The sequence below is a fragment of the Barbus barbus genome (genome assembly GCF_936440315.1).
Source record: "Barbus barbus genome assembly, chromosome: 24".
NCBI lineage: Eukaryota > Metazoa > Chordata > Actinopteri > Cypriniformes > Cyprinidae > Barbus > Barbus barbus.
In genome coordinates, this window is record NC_136752.1 from 23,856,788 (window position 1) to 23,876,494 (window position 19,707).

A 19,707-nucleotide genomic window follows, 5' to 3' on the forward strand; every position below is an offset into this window, starting at 1 on the left:
ATAATAATCACGAGAAGCACACACAGGATATTCACAGCAGTCTTTACAGGTTCATGTCACAATTACTCCCTCAATCTTACGTCTAGAACTGAAGTGTATTTACAGATTTGAATTGGCACTTGACAATTACATACGGACGTCCGCCGTTAGCTCTTTGCTTCAAAAATATGATTTTAACTGGCAGCTCTCTGCAGTGTTCCTGGAGGCTGTTTGTGTGTTCTTTCGCTCTTTTAACATTTCCTTTCTTTGTACATTTTTTTTCTCGTGTTATAGGAACAAGTTACGCTCCTCCCCAGCGTACGGGGCTTGACGTTTCCTCGTTGCTTGGGGAATTAAGAGCCTTTAGTCCAGAGAAAGCAGCGGCTGCATGTTTTCTTCTTCACTTTTCACTTTTTCTGGTCGTTTCAGGACACCTGGTTCCACCACGGACTGGGACCTGTGGGTATAAATAAAATATGAATGAACCGGATTTCAAGATGCACAACTGAGAAATGAAAAATCCTGAGAGTGCACTGAAAGCCAGGATGCAAAATCTAATTTAAACCTCAAAATAAACAAGAAAAGCAATGACATGACAATGAAAGGTAAAAAGTTATTAGATTATTATTTATTACAATCTTTAAATTATTATGAATATTTCTAGGCTACCATCAAATAAGAAAATCAGGTATATAGTTATAGGTAATAGTTCAACCAAAAATTGAAATTTGCTGAAAATGTACTCACTTTCAAGACATTCAAGATGAGTGTGTTTTATAATCTTAACAGATTTGGATAAATTTAGCATTGCATCACTTGCTCACCAATGGATCCTCTGCAGTGAATGGGTGCCATCAGAGTCCAAACAGCTGATAAAAATAATCCACAGGTAATCCAAACAACTCCAGTCCATCAATTAACATCTTGTGAAGTGAACAAAACCATTCTGGTCAAAATACTGAGAGTCCATAATCCATAAAAACACTTCCTCTACTGGAAAAAGTCCACCCCCTGCTGTCTGCTCACATCAAACTCCACCAAAATATTTGTTTGTAACTGTTTTGGACCGTTTTTGCTTGTAAATATTCTCTCCTGATTCAGACAAGACAACTTTTATCCTCTGGAAAAAGTAATATTATGGATAAATCAAGTCAAGTCACCTTTATTTATATAGCGCTTTTAACAATACAGATTGTGTCAAAGCACTTAATATCAAATTGGAGGATAAAGTGTCAGTAATGTATAATAATAAGATTAATTAAACACTCAATTTTCAGTTAAAGGACTCATATTTTATTTAGAAACAAGTTAAAAATAAAATGTTCACTGATGGACTGTGGATTATTGTGATGTTTTTATCAGCTGTTTGGACTCTCATTCTGACGGCACCCATTCACTACAGAGGATCCATTGGTGAGCAAGTGATGTAATGCTGAATTTCTCCTGTTCTGATTAAAAAACAAATTCATCTACATCTTTTGATGTCCTGAGAAGCATTTTTGAGTGAAATATTCCTATAAAGCAAAATAAATCTGAAATTCATTCAATGTTTCCAAATCTGACTATAGATGATAGATAGATAGATAGATAGATAGATAGATAGATAGATAGATAGATAGATAGATAGATAGATAGATAGATAGATAGATAGATAGATAGATAGATAGATAGATAGATAGATAGATAGATAGATAGATAGATAGATAGATAGATAGATAGATAGATAGATAGATAGATAGATAGCCTCTACGAGAGATAGAAAATAGTAACATTCACTCTCAGACATTTGGACCCCAATGAAACATTTAGGTACATAAACAGAGCACTGCGCGCTCAGTAGCACAAATTAATGATGCATTGTGCATGTCACAAGCCTTTAAAGTGAAGGATGTGTAATGGAACATGTCATCTTAGTGCACTGTGTTGGCCTACTTTTGATTTAGCCCTCTCGTAGAGGCATAAGAAGCTTTGAGGACAGTGTGCTGTCGTTCATTATGCGCAGATCTGGGGCACTTTCCTCTGACTGACGCATTTATGTATGAACCATAATTGTAATCATGAAAACTCAACAAAAACAGATGTTTCTTATCAAGCAACTTCTAGATTTAACAAAATAATTCTTTTTTTTTTTTAACTGCATTTAACTTCAGCAATGTGATGTATTTGATGTACTAAATATTCAGAAGGAAATAATGTAGGACAGGGTGATTCCACCGGGAACTGACTGGATTGTGAAAAGTGGGCTATGATATGTTAGAGGGAATATACAGTCATCCAGTCATTACTGAAAAAAACCATAATAAATCAATAAAAATAAAAATACTTTCCTTTATTCAAAAAGTAAATAATTTCATAATAGTTTTTGTGTTGACTTTAAAAGATATGACTGGTCTAATTTGCCAGCAGTAAGACCCCATAGGAACAAATTAAAGGTGCAGTAAGTGATGTTTTTTTTTTTTTTTTTTTCTCAAATACCAAACATGAAATAAACTACCTGACAGATATCACTGAAATGTGTGACTGGAGAAATCCCACCTAGTCTGTGACAGACCTAGACTCAGCAAACAATGAAAAATGTCTGTGGAAAAGTCTGACTTACAGCAACCTACCAACCACAATAACACAAAATATCTCTTGAGGATAATGACCTACGTCTTTTTTCAACTAACAAATCACAGAACGCCACACATAAGCTTTTAAACTAACGTCACAGCAAGAATCCATGCTATTTGAGTGCAACCCAATGCAAACACAAGAGAAAACTGTGTTGGTGGAAAACAGTGATGTGCATGTGACCTTTCCAGTGCAGACAAAATGACAAAGTGTGGTTTTAATTACTCTGAATAATTTACCCTTTGGAAGATTGTGGGAGGTGTTAGCTTTATAAAATCAGACATTCCTAGGCTCACGCTCATTTTAACATGATGACATTTTAGGGAGTATATTAGGAAGTGGAAATTTAAACCACTAAGTAAATATACAACACTGTTGCTTGATTTATTACTGACTGGAAGTAGAAATGTCAGTGGTGATGCATCTTGCATGTATATGACAACATATATATATAAACACATATAAACACGTGTATTTGTATATATAATATTGTATATATTATAATGTGTGTGTGTGTGTGTGTGTGTGCGCAACTGCGTATATATCTATATATATATTATTAGTAAAATTATACTATTAATAAAACTAATACTATTAAATAATACTATTAATAAAAATAATAATAACAACAACAACAACATATAATTAAAAACAATAGCTATATAGCTACAGTGCTTTCCACTGTAAAAAAAAAGATTTTATATATATATATATATATATATATATATATATATATATATATATATATATATATATATATATATATATATATTTTTTTTTTTTTTTTTTTTTTTTTTTTTATCATATGGGGATAATGAATAAAAACATAAAATATTTGGGTAGTTTTAGAAAGAAAAAATCTTTAAAAATGCCAAAATTCAATGTTTTCATATTTTGATTGAATAAAATAAACTATTCAGAAACTGCTGTGCAGTTTAGTTATGACAGATTATAGATGATAAGATACATTCAAGCAGATTTTATTACAGATCAAATAAATTATTAATTGAGTCTAATGGGATCATTTCTCACTCTTGTAAACCAAAGCCCCAATATATGACCTGTTTGTGACTGTGTCCATAGATGGAATTGAATATCAATATATATATATATATATATAGATCATCACCAGCGATCTGTTCCCACATCTAAAACATGATAAACTATGCTAATAATACAGCACTAGAGAATAATTCACAATACAGGGTGCAGGATTCCACCAAAGCTTATTTTTTATGCACATAGATGTGTTATGCTCAGACTGGGAGGTTTAGTTTAATAGCCAAAGCTGTTTAAGGAACAGTACTTTGATCTTAGCAATAGAAAAACATCTAAGACCTACTTTCTCCCAAATTCAAACACTACAAACAGTTGCTTTAAATGTGAGAGCCAAATAAGCCATTGCAAACTGCTATATTTGGTAGCCAACGTCTCTGTACAAGTACAGTCCCAGCTGCAGAAGGCAAAGAAAGAAAGGAAGATGTTTGCCACAGGTAAACCTCTATAACGTGTTCTTTTATGCTCTATATGTGTCCATGTATAGACAGTGCATCATTTAACACAGCTCACGGCAGCAGCTTTACTCCCTCATGCTGATTTCATGACCCAGTAATCGAGACGTCTTGATCAGTGAAACAAGCTCAAGTCACTGGGTCAAACCCAGACTGTAAGATCATCCCAAAATGCTTATTTTATTAAGAAGAGCTGCATTTTATCATAAAACTAGGGAGTTGGTTGCTAAGCACCATAACCAAGAAGAAACATACAGTGTGCAGCTCAAATGTGACTCCTTTAACAAACACTGTAGCTTCTTTTACACCCCTAGCAAAGCTGCTTATTTTTGTTATCCAGAGCGATTCTCTTGATAATTCTACTTGAATGAAGACTGCAAACAAGCAAATGCTGTTTCCATGGCAAGCCACCAAATGATGTCATTCAACAAGCGTATTAGAAATAAACAACAACATGCATAATATGGCCAGTTTGGTGACCTCATAAAAAGATATTTTAAAAACAAAGCCAATAAAAATGTCAAAAGCACAAAGAAAAAATACAAGTAATACAAAACACAAAATTTTAAATGAAAACGGAAAGCTAATTTAATATATTCATAAATACTATAATATATACACTGAAAAGCTAGAACATCAAGCAAGTAACAGACCTCTTCATAGTTTTGGGGGACAGGTCTTTTTCCAGGTCTTTGACAGACAAGGTGTAGGATTCGGGGCAGTAGTCCGTGTCCTCGTCATACGCGTGGTCAAGCAGCGTTCTGGCCCAGGTGCCCATGTCGTAAGGAGGCAGCATGCCACCCAGCTCAGACGGCAGAATCTCAGGCAAGATCAGCTGGTGCAAGCTGTTCAGATTGTTTCCATGCATGAAAATCTAAATGTACAACACATAAAATATTGTTATTTGAATGGTTATTTTTTACTGTAAGCTGCAGCTTTTACTGTTTTGCATTCAGTGGTTTGCACTAAATTCTATAGCAATACATTGTGATTATTTTTGCATGAACATCAAAAGCCTGTATATTTTAGTGTTCATCACATGGACATAAACAGAACAGTTAACAATTATATGTGATAAATGTGATTAAAGAAAACAGACACACAAAGTCTGAAAATTAAAAAATTATCTCACCCTTTTTCTTGTTTTGTCCTTGAGGAAAGGCCGGATGACTGTGTACAAAGCGTGGATGTACCAAGGTTGGTTGACAAAATGAATCCCTCCAAACCTTGCTGGAAAGCTATCCTGTGGGTAGTAGAGAAAATAAATAAACAAAAATGATTATATTTAACATGCTTATAAAATATGACATTATATAAATAATATTTGATAAAACTTTCAAAATTAAAATTAAAACTATTGTATTAAAATTGTTTAGAGTAACTGAAGTAAAGCAGAAAATAAAAGAATGAAATAAATATATAATAATATAAAATTAAAAATTAAACTAATTTTTGCTTAAAATGAAACCAAACTGTACACTGAAAAAAATGGTGGTATAAACAATTTTCACTCAGAAATTGCTAGTACAGCATTAGAAACAACACACAGAATTGTGTGTGAAATGTGAAATTTTGAAGTACAGAAACTGAAATAGTATTTTCATGTAAAATATACTCCAATAATCCTTGTTGTATTTACTACTTGAGAATGTACAGTGTGTAATTTTATGTAAATAAATATTTATGCATAATTTGTAATTGCTAGAATTTGTGAGAAGAGAAAATCAGATTACATGACACCAATGACCACCTCTCCCGCCTTAGCTTTTTCAGAGTTACTGATGTTCATTTGTAGTACCTTGAGACAAGTTCATGATTCCACAGAGTATTACACCCAAAAGCGGGCATAATTCCCATTTCTTCTGATATCACATTGCTGAAGTCGATAAATACATTGCTGTGTTCACTAATCTGCCCTGAACAGTAATCCATATTCATAAAGCTGACTGCAAGGGTTCCGGGAAGCTTCATAATGATGCTGTCTTGCGGTCTTTCGCTAAGCTCACAAAAATCAAGACATAAGTAATGACGGTAAAGGCTTACAAGTCCCAGGTTACAGAATGTAAACTTGTGTCTAGTTAAGTCATGTGAAAGAAGCCCCTCATGCTTAGGCTGCATTTATTTGAACAAAAATACAGTAAAAACAGTCATGTGACTTTTTTCTACTTGAATATATTTTAAAATGTAATTTATTCCTGTGATGCCAAATAAGATGCATTTTCTGATTCATTACTCCAGTCTTCAGTATTACACGATCCTTCAGAAATCATTCTAATATGTGACCCTGGACCACAAAACCAGTCATAAGGGTCAATTTTTTGAAATTGAGATTAATACATCATCTCAATCTTTCCATTGATGTATGGTTTGTTAGGATAGGACAATATTTGTCCGGGATACAACTATTTGAAAATCTGGAATCTGAGGGTGCAAAAAAAATCTAAATATTGAGAAAATCACCTTTAAAGTTGTCCAAATGAAGGTCTTAGCAATGCATATTACTAATCAAAAATTAAGTTTTGATATATATACAGTAGGAAATTTACAAAATATCTTCATGGAACATGATCTTTAATTAATATCCTAAAGATTTTTGGCATAAAAGAAAAATCGATAATTTTGACCAATTCAATGTATGTATCATTGGCTATTGCTACAAATACACCCATGTGACTTAAACAAGTTTTGTGGTCCAGGGTCACATATGATGATTTGGTGCTCAAGATGCCTAATTTTTAAATTCAGTGTGCATTGTCACATCATAGCTTTGTTTACTGCTTCTCATTGACTCATATCATAACAGAACTGTGTTGTTGGCGCCATTGGCGTAATGCCGATGATGGACAGCTGCAAGCAAGAGGACCGTAGCCACCGAGGCCCCCAGGCCAGTGTCCGGCGGCAGACCGCAGGCTTGTGGGCGTTAGATCTGGCACTGGATCTGACACAGAAGCAGGTGATGGTGCAAAAGCATGCCGATTGGCCGGCGCCTCAGAGGAGGGGCTATGAGGCATTTGCCAGCAGGTGGTGTCGGCACAAAAAATGATATCTGTGCTCTGAGACCCTGCTGCTACCGAGCGAGATAAAGGTCTCAGCTGCATTAAACATGAATAGCTAAACTCTGGTGTGAGCTGGTGAAACCTGATTGATCTGTGTCCCTGTAGTGTGACAGTGGGAGGAGACAGAGGTAACGGGGGAGGGGAAGCTGCCATAATGCTCTCTTTGCTGGATTCTAGAATTCAAGATCGTCTGATCCTGCAATGCTGAAAAAGCATTATTAAATGTAAAAGTTAACAGACATGAGTTCTCAGGATTAAGCTGGGGCTCAGTTCTACAACCTAGTGAGCTGAATTGCAGTCTACACTAAAAAGGTGTAGATTTCACTCTTGCTTTATTTTTGCTTGTAAAATAAATTGCTTGTAAATTTCACAATGAATTGCAAAGAAACAGCAAGTAGCAGTGAAATAAGCATGACATTTTAAAGCAGAAAGATTGAAATATGTACTCAAATAATCTTTGAATTATATTTTTTTATTGTCTACATAGGCAGCTCACTTCAAATGCAGCATCCTTACAGAAATGGAAAATCTCTACATAGGCAACAACTAATACAAATCATACAAAAACTGACATGAGCTGAATAATGACATGGTTGTTCTCTGTAGAGCTGCTTATAGCTGAATAGAACTTGTTTCATAATTAAAGAACTTGGGCAGATATTAAACTGAATTGAAACAACACTGAACTAAAGTGAGCTGAATAATGACACTACTGCCTTCTGCAGCTAAAATTTAATTTGTTTTTCAAAATTAACACTGTTTTTCTGTTTATTAATCTGAAATTGATTTGAAACAATCTTTATTGTATAAATGTCTCTACTGTAGCGCTATATAGAGAAATGTGACTTGATAAAGCATAACTCACTCAAAGCACAACTGCTCACATTTCAATACTCTATTATAAAATACTCAGTGCACACTCAAATATTCGGCAATCCAGTGTACATAGATCCAAGGCGGCCAACTAAACTCCAACTTTCAAAACATATTGAAATAATATCCTCACAGTACATACATTTTTATTATTTTAAAGCAGTTTCTTTCACTTATTGAAAGACAGTCCTTAGAGGGACAGTTCCCTCAAAAATGAACATTTAAAAAATAAAAAACCCTCGTGCTGTAAATGGTGAAAGAATTTCCAAACAATGGCTTTACCATTGAAAACTTGTCATAGAAACTAAGACAGCTAGCTTCTCAAAATCAATTAGGATGAACGTCACATAATATTATTAATATTCATGAGCGAAGTCATGCTTGTTACTGTTTGTGCACTGAGCTACTGACAAAACATTATTTGATGACAAAAATGTGCAGTTTTATATGCATAGCTGTCACTGTAAAATTTCAGGCCAAATTAAATGCAGGAGTGGAATTTAAAAGCATCTCATATGTTTTTGTTACGGATTGTTTCTACGCTCCTGCATAAAAGACTTTTTACAGAAGGTCACTACAGTAGAAAGGCAAGCAGATAAAAACACAGATTTTTGTTTTTACATAAACTACTCATAAAAATATAAAAGACTCTTAGGGAGTGATCTGGGTTTTATGCATAATGCTCCTGTTTTGGTCAAGTGATGCACTCAAATAGATTGTTAGAAAAGGCTTTAGTTTGCTTGTATTAGCTTGGATTCAAAGCCATCAAGCAGCTAACATAGATTTTGGCAGCAGGTCAGATTGACTAGAAAGCAGTAGAGCCACAGGATAATTGCTCTTAAAAGTGACTCATCATGAAATCAGGAACCATTTAAAACATCAATCTGCAATGTTAAATAATTACCGGTTTTAAACAGCGCCACTAAATTACAGTTTATCAAAGAATGGCTTTGCATAGAGCTTTATGGCATTGTTTTTAGGCTCTGCATAAGCTGATGGACTGCTGATTTCATCTGTGCATTTTGTTTCAGTGGCTTGACATGAAACCTCCATCTCTTTTCTTGTCTGGAGTCACTGATGATGCATGACTGAACTCCAGCAAGGTAATTGAAAAAAAAAAAAAAAAAAATATCCATTTGCTGGAGTCCTTTTGAAAGACGTAGCCTGAGGAAAATCTTGTATTTTATCATGGTCCCTTTACCAAATAATACATATCAGTCAGAGTCAGTGAGCTGTCCTAGTTTCAGTAACAGGATTCCTGGATATGAGATCTGATTTCTAAGTCTTAAAAGGCAAAAAACAAAGGTTTTGTGACCCTAAAATACAAATAGTCTTCTGTAGCCAGACTTTTTAAACTATCAGCACAAAATGTGGTCCACATTCTGGCCTATTCTGCTCAAGAATCGCTTTTTTTTTTAACAAAAGACTTGTTTACAAGTATTACCGCTAGTTTTGAGAACATTATTTGAAAATGCTAAATTAATTGATTCAACAACCTAATTTTGATGCAGTTACACTTAAATAAATAAATACAAATAAAACAAAATCAATATTTTCCAGAAACATCCTTACTGTACATAAGATCTGAAAAGACGTCTCATTTGCTGAGAGATCTAACAAAAAAGAATGAAGTTTATGCTTAAAACAAGAAAATTTAGTTTGCCAGTTGAAAAAGAAAAATATTTGTTCTCCCATCAAATTAAATATACTACATTTAACTTTGAAATAAGTTTTTCTCTCTTTTTCCACCAGTAAATATTTGTAGTTTTAGATATTTATGTTCATTGTCAATGAAATAATAATCAAAATTTCTATAGCAACTAATTTCATATAATATCATATTAGATAATCATAAATTCTACCCTTTTTTTGACAGACAAGTAAAAAAGTTTTGTTGTTACCCAATGAAAACTCAAAACCTCTGTAAACTCTTTTCAAATCTATTCAGTAATTCTCCATTGCGCAAGCTCACTGTAGCATCAACATTATTTCCTGGTGACTTTTGTACAAAATGTTGCACACTCTGACATACAGAAATTGCACAACAGCCAGATTTGAGCTTACTCTTGCCATTTTTGAGTGTAATATACACCAGGCTGTTTTTTTCTGAAGCTGAGGCTAACATACAAACAGTTAGCATCCCGTTAGCAATACTTTGTATAAAACTAAGACAAATTAACCATAAATGCACGAACCAGTAATATAAAGCTTCACGCTCTGACACATACCACTGCTCACATCAATAATTGAGCTCTACAAGGAGACATTTTATCTACACTTGCCAGATCTAGCCCACTGAGCTTAGCAACGCAAGGCCGCTAACACAAAGACGAAGCTCTACTCACTAGCTGACAGCTCTCCTACAGATCAGAACAGCCTCGTTATAGTGCGATAATCAGAGCACGACCATAACTGTGCCACTTTTCAGAGAGCAAAACAATTAGTCTAACTCCAGTCCTGCAGGCCCAGATATGTCTAGTGCCATTTTCCAGATAAGCAAGACGCGTAGAAGCTCTCTGCTCTCTGCTCTCTGCTCTCTGGGAGACAGCAGTGGATCATAGCATCCACATGAGCCAGTCAAACCAACTGACATGAGAAATGCAAACTCTTTCCATGTACAAGTTGCTCTGTTGATTAAATAGGGACTGAGAAGGGCCCTCTTCCCTGGATCACGCTTTGCTGTGTTTGCTTATGGGACAAAGACTGCTGGGCACTATAAATATTGCACAGACCTCATGCCCTGAGCACATAGCTGTTCAAGCAAAGACAATGAACTTGAATGAAATCTCTTTGTATTGGGTAGTGCAAGTTAAGAAGAATGCATTGGTGTTGGAAACAATTGAAAGCACTACACTCTTAAAAATAAAAGGTTCTTTATTGACATCAATGATTCCATGAAGAACATTTAACATCCATGGAACCTTTCTATTCCACAAAAGGTTCTATATAGAGGAAAAATGTTCTTTAGAGTATTAAATGTTCTTCACAATGAGAACAATATGGTTCTTTTAAAACCTTTATTTCGTAGTTCAGCCAAAAATGAACGAGGATGAGTAAATGATGACAGAATCGTAATTTTGGGTGAACTATCCCTTTAAGAGAAGTTACATTCTATAAGAGACATTATTTGTGGCAAAAGCGTAATGCTGGTGTGCCACTGAAAGGACTTTAAATCCATCTATTGAATAAGTTACCAAAATAAACTAAAATAAAATAGCACTCGTAATAGTAGTATTAAAATAGAATTATTGCTAATACTCCAACAACTGACATCAGTCCCAGACAAGCAATAAAAAACCCTTTACAGTGCAATAAATAAGTACACACAACTAATACCAACAAATAAAATAAAAAACAAAATTACATTTAATTACATTAAAAAAAATCATATTTAAAAATTGTATTATTATTATTGTCATTATTATTAATAATAATAATAATTGTTGCTGATACTCCAACAACTGTCAGTCTCAGCAATAGAAAACCTTAAAGTGCAATAAAATGACGGAATGCAACGTGATGCATGTCAGTCTGTCAGGATAATGAACTTCTTGTGCTTTCTAAAATGCACTTTCAGTGCCCTACATAGAAACACGCACATACGGCCACAGTGGCTGAGTGACATGAGTCTCTCTCTCTGTGAGCACAGCCCATCTGGAGGGTGCATAGCATGGTGGTTGGACAGGTTGCCAGGGAAACTCGGCATGGGGTGGGCTGGGGAAGATTGGCCCATTGTGATTGGCTGCCAAGCGTGGGTTATTTCTCAAGACTAAGAGAGACAAAAGGCATGTCCAAAGCACAGAAGCAAACAACAGAAGATGGAACAACAAAGCACTACTCCAGGAAAGCCAAGACCACTTTCTCTTACTTCTATTCGGCTCAGGAGTATGTTTCTGTTTATTGATTGTGCTAAGAACAGCCATTTTCTATGCATCAAGTGTTCTTTTCTGAACCACCATTTGCTAGGGAACGTACATGATAGATGCCTCTACTGTAAATTGAACAATAAACACATATTACCTCAAATAACACAAAATGGCCATTGCCTGCAAATCATGAGGATTTCAGGGAAGAATCCATTAGTTCTTTTATTCAACCCTGTTAAAACACATGATAGTTTCTGGCACAAAAAAAAATTATTTTCAATAGCAACAGATTCTAGTTCATCAAATGGACTCAACAGAAAAAAATTTAAATGAGCAGAGAACATAAGGGACTTATATATTCTCTCATCTTCCTTCTGTCCACGTTCTTCTGTTCTTTCTGTTTCTGTCACTCTGTCTCGCTGTCATATGATATGACAATAAACTATGCTAAAACACCAAAAAGCACTGAGCCATCAAAAAAGAGTTTTGATGCTTCATTACATTGGTGATTAAGACAGCCAGATGTCCATATGAGCAATGCCATCCATCAGATTGATGTAATGCTTCACATGACCCTGCACTTTTGGGTCGGAGAGCTGTGCGATTTCCCCTCCGGCTGCAAACGTCATGTTTAATCACTCAATGTACATACTGTGGGTCTGTCAGTGTCAAAATACAACCATGGGGCATCACACCTCTCATTCTAGCCTTCATCTTCTGACCTATAAACATTTAGGAAATGCTGTCAGCATACACTGCTCTTCAAAAGTTAAGATTTGCTAATGTTTTTGAAAGAAGTCTCTTTGTCTTAACAAGGCTATATTTATTTAATCAAAAATCCGGTGAAGAAATGTGAAATATTATTACAATTTAAAATAACTTTTTTTTCTTTTATAATGCATTTAAGTTTGAATTTATTCCTGTGATGGCAAAGCTGAATTTTCAGCAGACATTTTTCTAGTATTCAGCGTCAAATAATCCTTCATTCTAATTTGGTGTTATATATGTTAATATTATATAATATTTGGTTAATATTTCTTATTATTATCAATGATGAAAACAGTGCAGCTTAATAGTTATGCGTTTAATAAATGTAGTCACTTTTGATCAATTTAATGCATCCTTGCTAAATAAAAGCATTAATTCCTTTAAAAAAAATATCATACTAACCCCAAACTTTTAAACTTTTTGAACAGTACTGTATATCTGTAAATGCATGCATTCAAGTCGCTCTTTGTAAATTTATATGCATGCAAATTTGATCAAAAAGTAAAAAAATCTAGATTCCTGTAAATATTTACATATGTAAATCCTGACTTCTGCTGACAAGCTTGCTGCTGAGGACTCTTTTGAACTATAACTAATTAGCTGTGGCTGTTTTCCCTCAATCTACGCTATTGTTTCCCTTTCAAATGGATACAAAAGCGATGTCCCACTCAATGTGAACAGCACATTGTGGATGCAAGATGCTAATGGCGGCGATCAATTATTCACCAGCTAATCTGTCTGAAGAGGCACTGGAATGTGGAATAGGCTCATCATGGACCCGCATTAATATTCAGTCAACAGGCCTCACCCTGCACTGCCTACATGTCATATCAGACCCAAGCCCTCCTCAAAGGAGCAATGTCTAAATGAGAGCTTTCAAGAGGCTGCTTCTGGAAATGGATGATGTCTGTGCGCAGATGAGCTATTGTTAAATGCACAGTGACCATTTTATAGCACTATGGACAATTGCTGCTCGGTTATGTTTAGTAGTGATGTTAAATAGTGGAAGTTGTACATTTTATGCAATGTGAGTGTCTATGCAAAACACTGCGGTTGCTGAAGTAACTATAATACGGGGTGCGTTGATATTACTCAACTCCTTTCATTTTAAGTATATGGGACAGTTTTGATCATTTTATCATCCATAAGGTGAAAAATGTTGGTCCAAACTCTTAGAAAATTAAGAGAATGCAATAAGATGCGAATTTCAGGTAACACAAACAAAATGGGATGAGATATTTCAAATTTACTTTAATGACATTTCAAACCTGTATGTCTTTCATCCGCATATCACAAAAACAGATATTTAGAAGAAATTTCAAATATTTTTGTCCATACGGTCCATACGGTGGGTCTAAAACAAAACTTGACTGCACTGACTTTAATTATATGAATGAAAAACACTGAGACATTTCTCTAAATATCTTCTTTTATGTCATACAGGTTTGGAATGGCATGAGGGTGAGTGAATTATAACTATTTCTTTAAATCCTTAAACCCAAGTATGAGCAATTATAACAGTGACGCTTAGCGAAAACCACAAATAAATGTCAAAAATGTGTTTTACTTCATTATAATGAAAGGGAATGGATCTCAGAAAAGATGCTTACTAATATAAAAAGAACTTGAATACCTCCAAACTATTAGCACACACTATAGACATTTCCCAATGCATTGCTTTTTTTTTTTTTTTTGCTCATCCAGTCATTTTGACTACTTTTTAGTTTGATAAATATGACGTAAATTAAGCAAATTAAACTCATTCTTGATTTCTATGCAGATTGTGTTCCCTTGTGTTAGATCATTGGGTCAGCTCCCGTTCATGTTACTAACAAAGAGAATGGCAAATGTTTGACGGGAGAGGGATTCCTCTACAAGCACCTGTTCAGACTCACGCAAGCAGAATTTCCCTGTTCTGTTCTCATTATTCAAGCCTGAAGCACACTTTATGAACATTACATATTTGATGTTCCATTGCTTCCAAGAACACGCATTTAGATGCATGAAGGTACAAGAATGCATTGTGATATCCATGTTTTTTCCATATAAACATTAGATTAAAAACAGACATTAGTGTTACCTGCAGGCCCTCAATTGCCAATCTCAGCATGCTTGGAGTTAACTTGGAAGCTTGCTTGAAAGTAAAGTTACTCCAGTCGATGATCAAGACAAATCCATTTACTTGTAGCTCGGGGTCTTCTATCATTGCCTCCAGAGAAAGTAAAATAGCTCGCAGAATATCCACAAAAGTGTACCTGCAGATAAACACAAGCCTTTAGGAAGATTTGCCAACAAACTCTAAATGCGCACAATTTTTTAATGACACATGGCATTTTCTCAAGTGAGTAAGTTTTGCTTGAGTAAGTTAGTCAGAATTTGTATTTAAACTTCTACAGGGCTTTACATTTCCCATAATGCTGCAATAACTGTTACAAATCATGGCACGACTTGACCCTAGTGTTCATCACACATTGTTCCTGTGAGAGGATGCCAAGAGCCCTGCCATCCGAGGCAATGGTGCGACTGGCATCAATTCAAAGGCTGTTTGATATTGACTCGAGCACTGTGTACACTCCAGTCTAAAGAGGTGAGACTAAACACCACCAGTAAGTGGCATGATTTCTCACAACATTAAAACTAATTAAATTTGAAGAAATACGTATATAATTTAAGTAATCTTATACATCAACGCATGGTGCCTAAACAAATTAATTGCATATATTTATGTACTGCCATTTACCCCCAAAAGTATTTGGACACTTAAAATGTATGAATGTCATAGAATTAAACAAAATACCTGCAAGAAAAAGTATAGTAGAGCTTTTTGTTTGAAAAATAATTTAAAGAAATAGTTCACCTCAAAATTTAAATGTGATGAAAAATTTCTAATCATCAGACCAAACAAAATGTAGATGAGTTTGTTTCTTCATCAGAACAGATTTAGAGACATTTAGTATTTCGGTACTTGCTCACCAATGGATTCTTTGCAGTGAATGGGTGCCGTCAGAATGAGAGTCCAAACAGCTGATAAAAACATCATAATAATCCACAAGTAATCCGCTCCACTCCAGCCAATCTTGTTATAAATGAAATGATGCATTTTTTTAAGAACCAAATCCATCATTTAGGCTTTTAACTTTAAAATGATGCTTCAGGCCAGGATATGTCCATAGTCCATAATAAAGCTTCCTTCAATGAAAAAGTCCATCCCCTGTTGTCTTCTCAAATCAAAATCCACCAAAACATTTATTTACAATGGTTTTGGAATGTTTTCACTTGTAAGCATACTTGATATGTGCATATTCCTCTCCTAATTCAGACAAGACGACATTTTCACTGGAGAAATCAATATTACAGATAGAGGACTCATATTTTAGCCAGAAGCAACCGTTTGAAATGAAAATATCATAATGATGGATTTATTACAAACATGCAGCTTTTTGCTTCACACGATGATAATTGATAGACTGCAGTGGTGTGGATTACTTGTGGATTATTGTGAAGTTTTTATCAGCTGTTTGGACTCTCATTCTGACGGCACCCATTCACTGAAGTGGATCCATTGGTGAGCAAGTAATGTAATACTACATTTCTACAAATCTGTTCCGGTGAAGAACTCATCGACTCACCTATCAAGGATGGTCTGAGGGTGAGTAAGATTTCAGCAGATTTTCATTTTTGGGTTAACTATTCTTCACGTGTCCAAATATTATTGAGGCCACTATATATTTACTGAAGTCTTGGATTTGTGGTATAAGTTCATGCTGAGTTACAAGGGTGAATCAAAATGATTCAATTTGGAACTTTAGGCCACATTTAAACTCACATACTAGTATTTAATTGATACAATCCCCAATTTACACTTTCTGATAAAATATATAGCTTGATTACACTTTAAGCAATGTTATTTATTGGATTTCGTAATGTGCCATTAAGTAGAACACTTACAGTGCATTTATTACATGGACAGTGTCCCTGGAGTAACCTGGGATGAAGTGTTTTACTCAAGAACACAGATGATAGATTAACCCTTGTTGGATCTGAACTCTCAGCCAAGCCTCGGCTGTTAACCACTAAGCTGAAACATTACTAAATGAGGCTATATATCAAAAATACATTAACAAATGCATAAATACCTCCTATTTGCCTAAACAAAGCCAGTGTATTTTACATCCATGTAGCTATTTTGTTATGTGACAACAGATCAGAGACCCTTAAACTATCATGACTGTATGTCAATGTCACTTTTTTAAACGAGATAATACATTTTGAGATTTTGTTGTCATACTGTTAAAAAAAAACACATTGACATATATAAAGGACCATCATGTAAAATATTGGGTCAGGTCAAAGGTCATCAGGGGTCAGTCTTGGAAGACTCAATTGTTAAAATGTCTCTTAAAGATCTGTCAACTGCTGGACACCATCCTTTGGAAGGGTAAATCAAATTTGCTGTAGAAAATTGTATAAATGTTCTTTAAAAGTATATGAAACCATTCAAACCAACATTAAATTTCTAAGAATTAGTTTTTTAACATTTCTGATCCTTATTTGTCATTGACCCATATATAAATAGTAACATGGAATACGTGTAACTCTAATGATAAGTTTAAGTAAAAGGTAACACTTCACATCCCTTAATGGCTCAACATCATGCTCTAGTGAATGACAGAAGACTTGTGCTGAAAAGACAGCTCTTACAGTGCGCGTCATTACCCACGATTAGCCAAAAATCCAATAGCACCCTACCTGCTCTGATCCCAGTTCGCCGCGAACAGAACCAGAATCTTCCTCCCGTATCTATCCAAATTGGACAGAACCCCAGGAAATCCATCCTTCAGAGCCTGCTTGATCCCCGGATCGGTGGCCTTGAGGTTCTTGAACATATCTAGGTTCTGTTGCCGGTACTCAAAGTACTGGGCCAGGAGGCGGAAGGCCTCGAAATGGTTAAATTTCCGGGCTCTAAGAAAGCGCAGGATGAAAGCGTCGTCTGTCCTGAGAAAGCCAATGTCTGGACGGGTGATGATCATGTCCCTCACCTCTTGTATGTCCTGATGCAAACTGTCGGGGTTCTCCTTTAACTCCACTTTGGCTTTCTCCAGGGTTTCTGGAGACAGGCCTGCCTGTAAATGAGTCATTGTCCTTGCACTGGACCAAGACTGACTATACTGTACTCTATATACTATCACTATTTATTCCCAATGTAGCTGATAATGAAAATACCAATCATAAAGAGCCCTGCAGCACTTGCAAATAAAAATCTGACTATGCTGTACTCTATATACTATCACTATTTATTCCCAATGTAGCTGATAATGAAAATACCAATCATAAAGAGCCCTGAAGCACTTGCAAAGACTTTGGAGATGGTCCTGAGTGTACGCTACGACACTGTTAGTTCACCTCATATACTCTTCTGAGTTCACCTGTATTGTGGGTTTATTAATGCTTGTTCTGCAACGTAAATTCACATACATTCATCTGGTCGTGCTAATCGATTGTATGCGTGTATATGCATGTATGGCTTAAGCAGGCTGAAATCGTCTTAGTTTGCGTATGATCAAATCTGAGGCGTTCAATCGACTACAGATCCCACCCCAAAAGCATCTAAGAACGAGCATCACGGTTAAAAGCGCTGCTCTATCCTACCATCGTCAAGCGGCCAGGCAATGCGGCACCCTGCAGCATCTCTTGTCATGGGTCTCCATTTAACGCGCATTTGAAATGTTGCCGTGAATTGGAGTCCGAGCATCATCACGATCCCTGTCTCTCTCAGCGCTTCGTTTCCATCCTATACGTCCTTCGGAGCAGACGATATGGTGTCGGTCCGGGTCCGTATGGTTCCGGTGATGTGGTGGATGGTTTACGTCAGTGCTGCTGCTGTTGCTTCGCTTTGTTGCTGATGAGAGTGACTTCAAGCATCGCTCCGGTGATACAGTCTGTCCGTCATCACATGGCGGAGGAGAGCGTTGTATACCCCCGAGACTCACTAAATAAAGCTTTGGCCATTTTTTGCCATTTGCCAGAATTATTTGATGTTTCGCACATTGTGATATATGCATTATTTTTCTCTTCTGTAAAAAAGTACAACAGTAATAGTAATAATAATAATAATAATAGTTGCTGTTGCAATTTAATGTGTCAGTATTTCATTTGTATCATGTATTTAATCTTTGTTTTTTTTTATATGTCGTCGTCCATATAATAATAGTTGCTGTTGCAATTTAATGTGTCAGTATTTAATCTGTAATCATGTCTTTATCATATAATCGTGTAATCATATCCTTTTTTTTAAATATGCCACCTCCAAACAATAATAATAATAATAATAATAATTGTATTATTATTTTGAATAATCAATCATAATTTTTATCAACATAATTATATATAATGAATAATAATAATAAATTATTATTATTATTATAGTTTGGGGGAAATGGCATATTAAAAAAAATACTATATAACAAATTATTGATAATCAATCATAATTTTTAATCAACATATATAATAATAATAATAATAATAATAATATATGCTGTTACAATTGAATGTGTCAATATTTAATCTGTAATCATATATTTAATATTTTTTTTAAATATGCCATCTCCAAACAACAACAACAACAACAATAATAATAATAATCATTGTATTATTATTTAGAATAATCAATCATCATTTTTATCAACATAATTATATATATACAGAATAATAATAATAAATTATTATTATTATTATAGTTTGGGGGAGATGGCATATTTTTTAAAAAATTATATAACAAATTATTGATAATCAATCATAATTATCATTATTATAGTTTGTGGGTGGGATATTTAAAAAAATATATTATTATGACATGAATTCATCTCATAACAATGTAGGCTAAATAATAATGACAACAACAACAATATAATAATAACAATAATAATTTTTAAAGCAACATTGCTATCTCTAAACAACACTGTAAATATTAAGGTTCGAATGTCAGGTAAGCTAAAAATATGTTTCCTGTGATAGCAATTTTCTGGCTTATTACTTAATCAA

The 19,707-nt window shown here is 34.8% G+C and overlaps 1 protein-coding gene across 1 annotated transcript; it reads right to left on the reverse strand.

Moving 5' to 3' along the window:
• Positions 1 to 261: 261 nt before the first annotated feature.
• Positions 262 to 18,621, reverse strand: LOC306843665 (clavesin-2-like). The gene is made up of 5 exons (XM_079375267.1): positions 17,416 to 18,621; positions 14,747 to 14,921; positions 5,236 to 5,346; positions 4,757 to 4,977; positions 262 to 436 (listed from the first exon to the last, which is right to left on the reverse strand). The coding sequence occupies exons 1-5, from the start codon at positions 17,802 to 17,804 to the stop codon at positions 343 to 345; spliced, it is 990 nt and encodes a 329-aa protein (XP_079231393.1). The 5' UTR covers positions 17,805 to 18,621; the 3' UTR covers positions 262 to 342.
• Between the last annotated feature and the right edge of the window lie 1,086 nt (positions 18,622 to 19,707).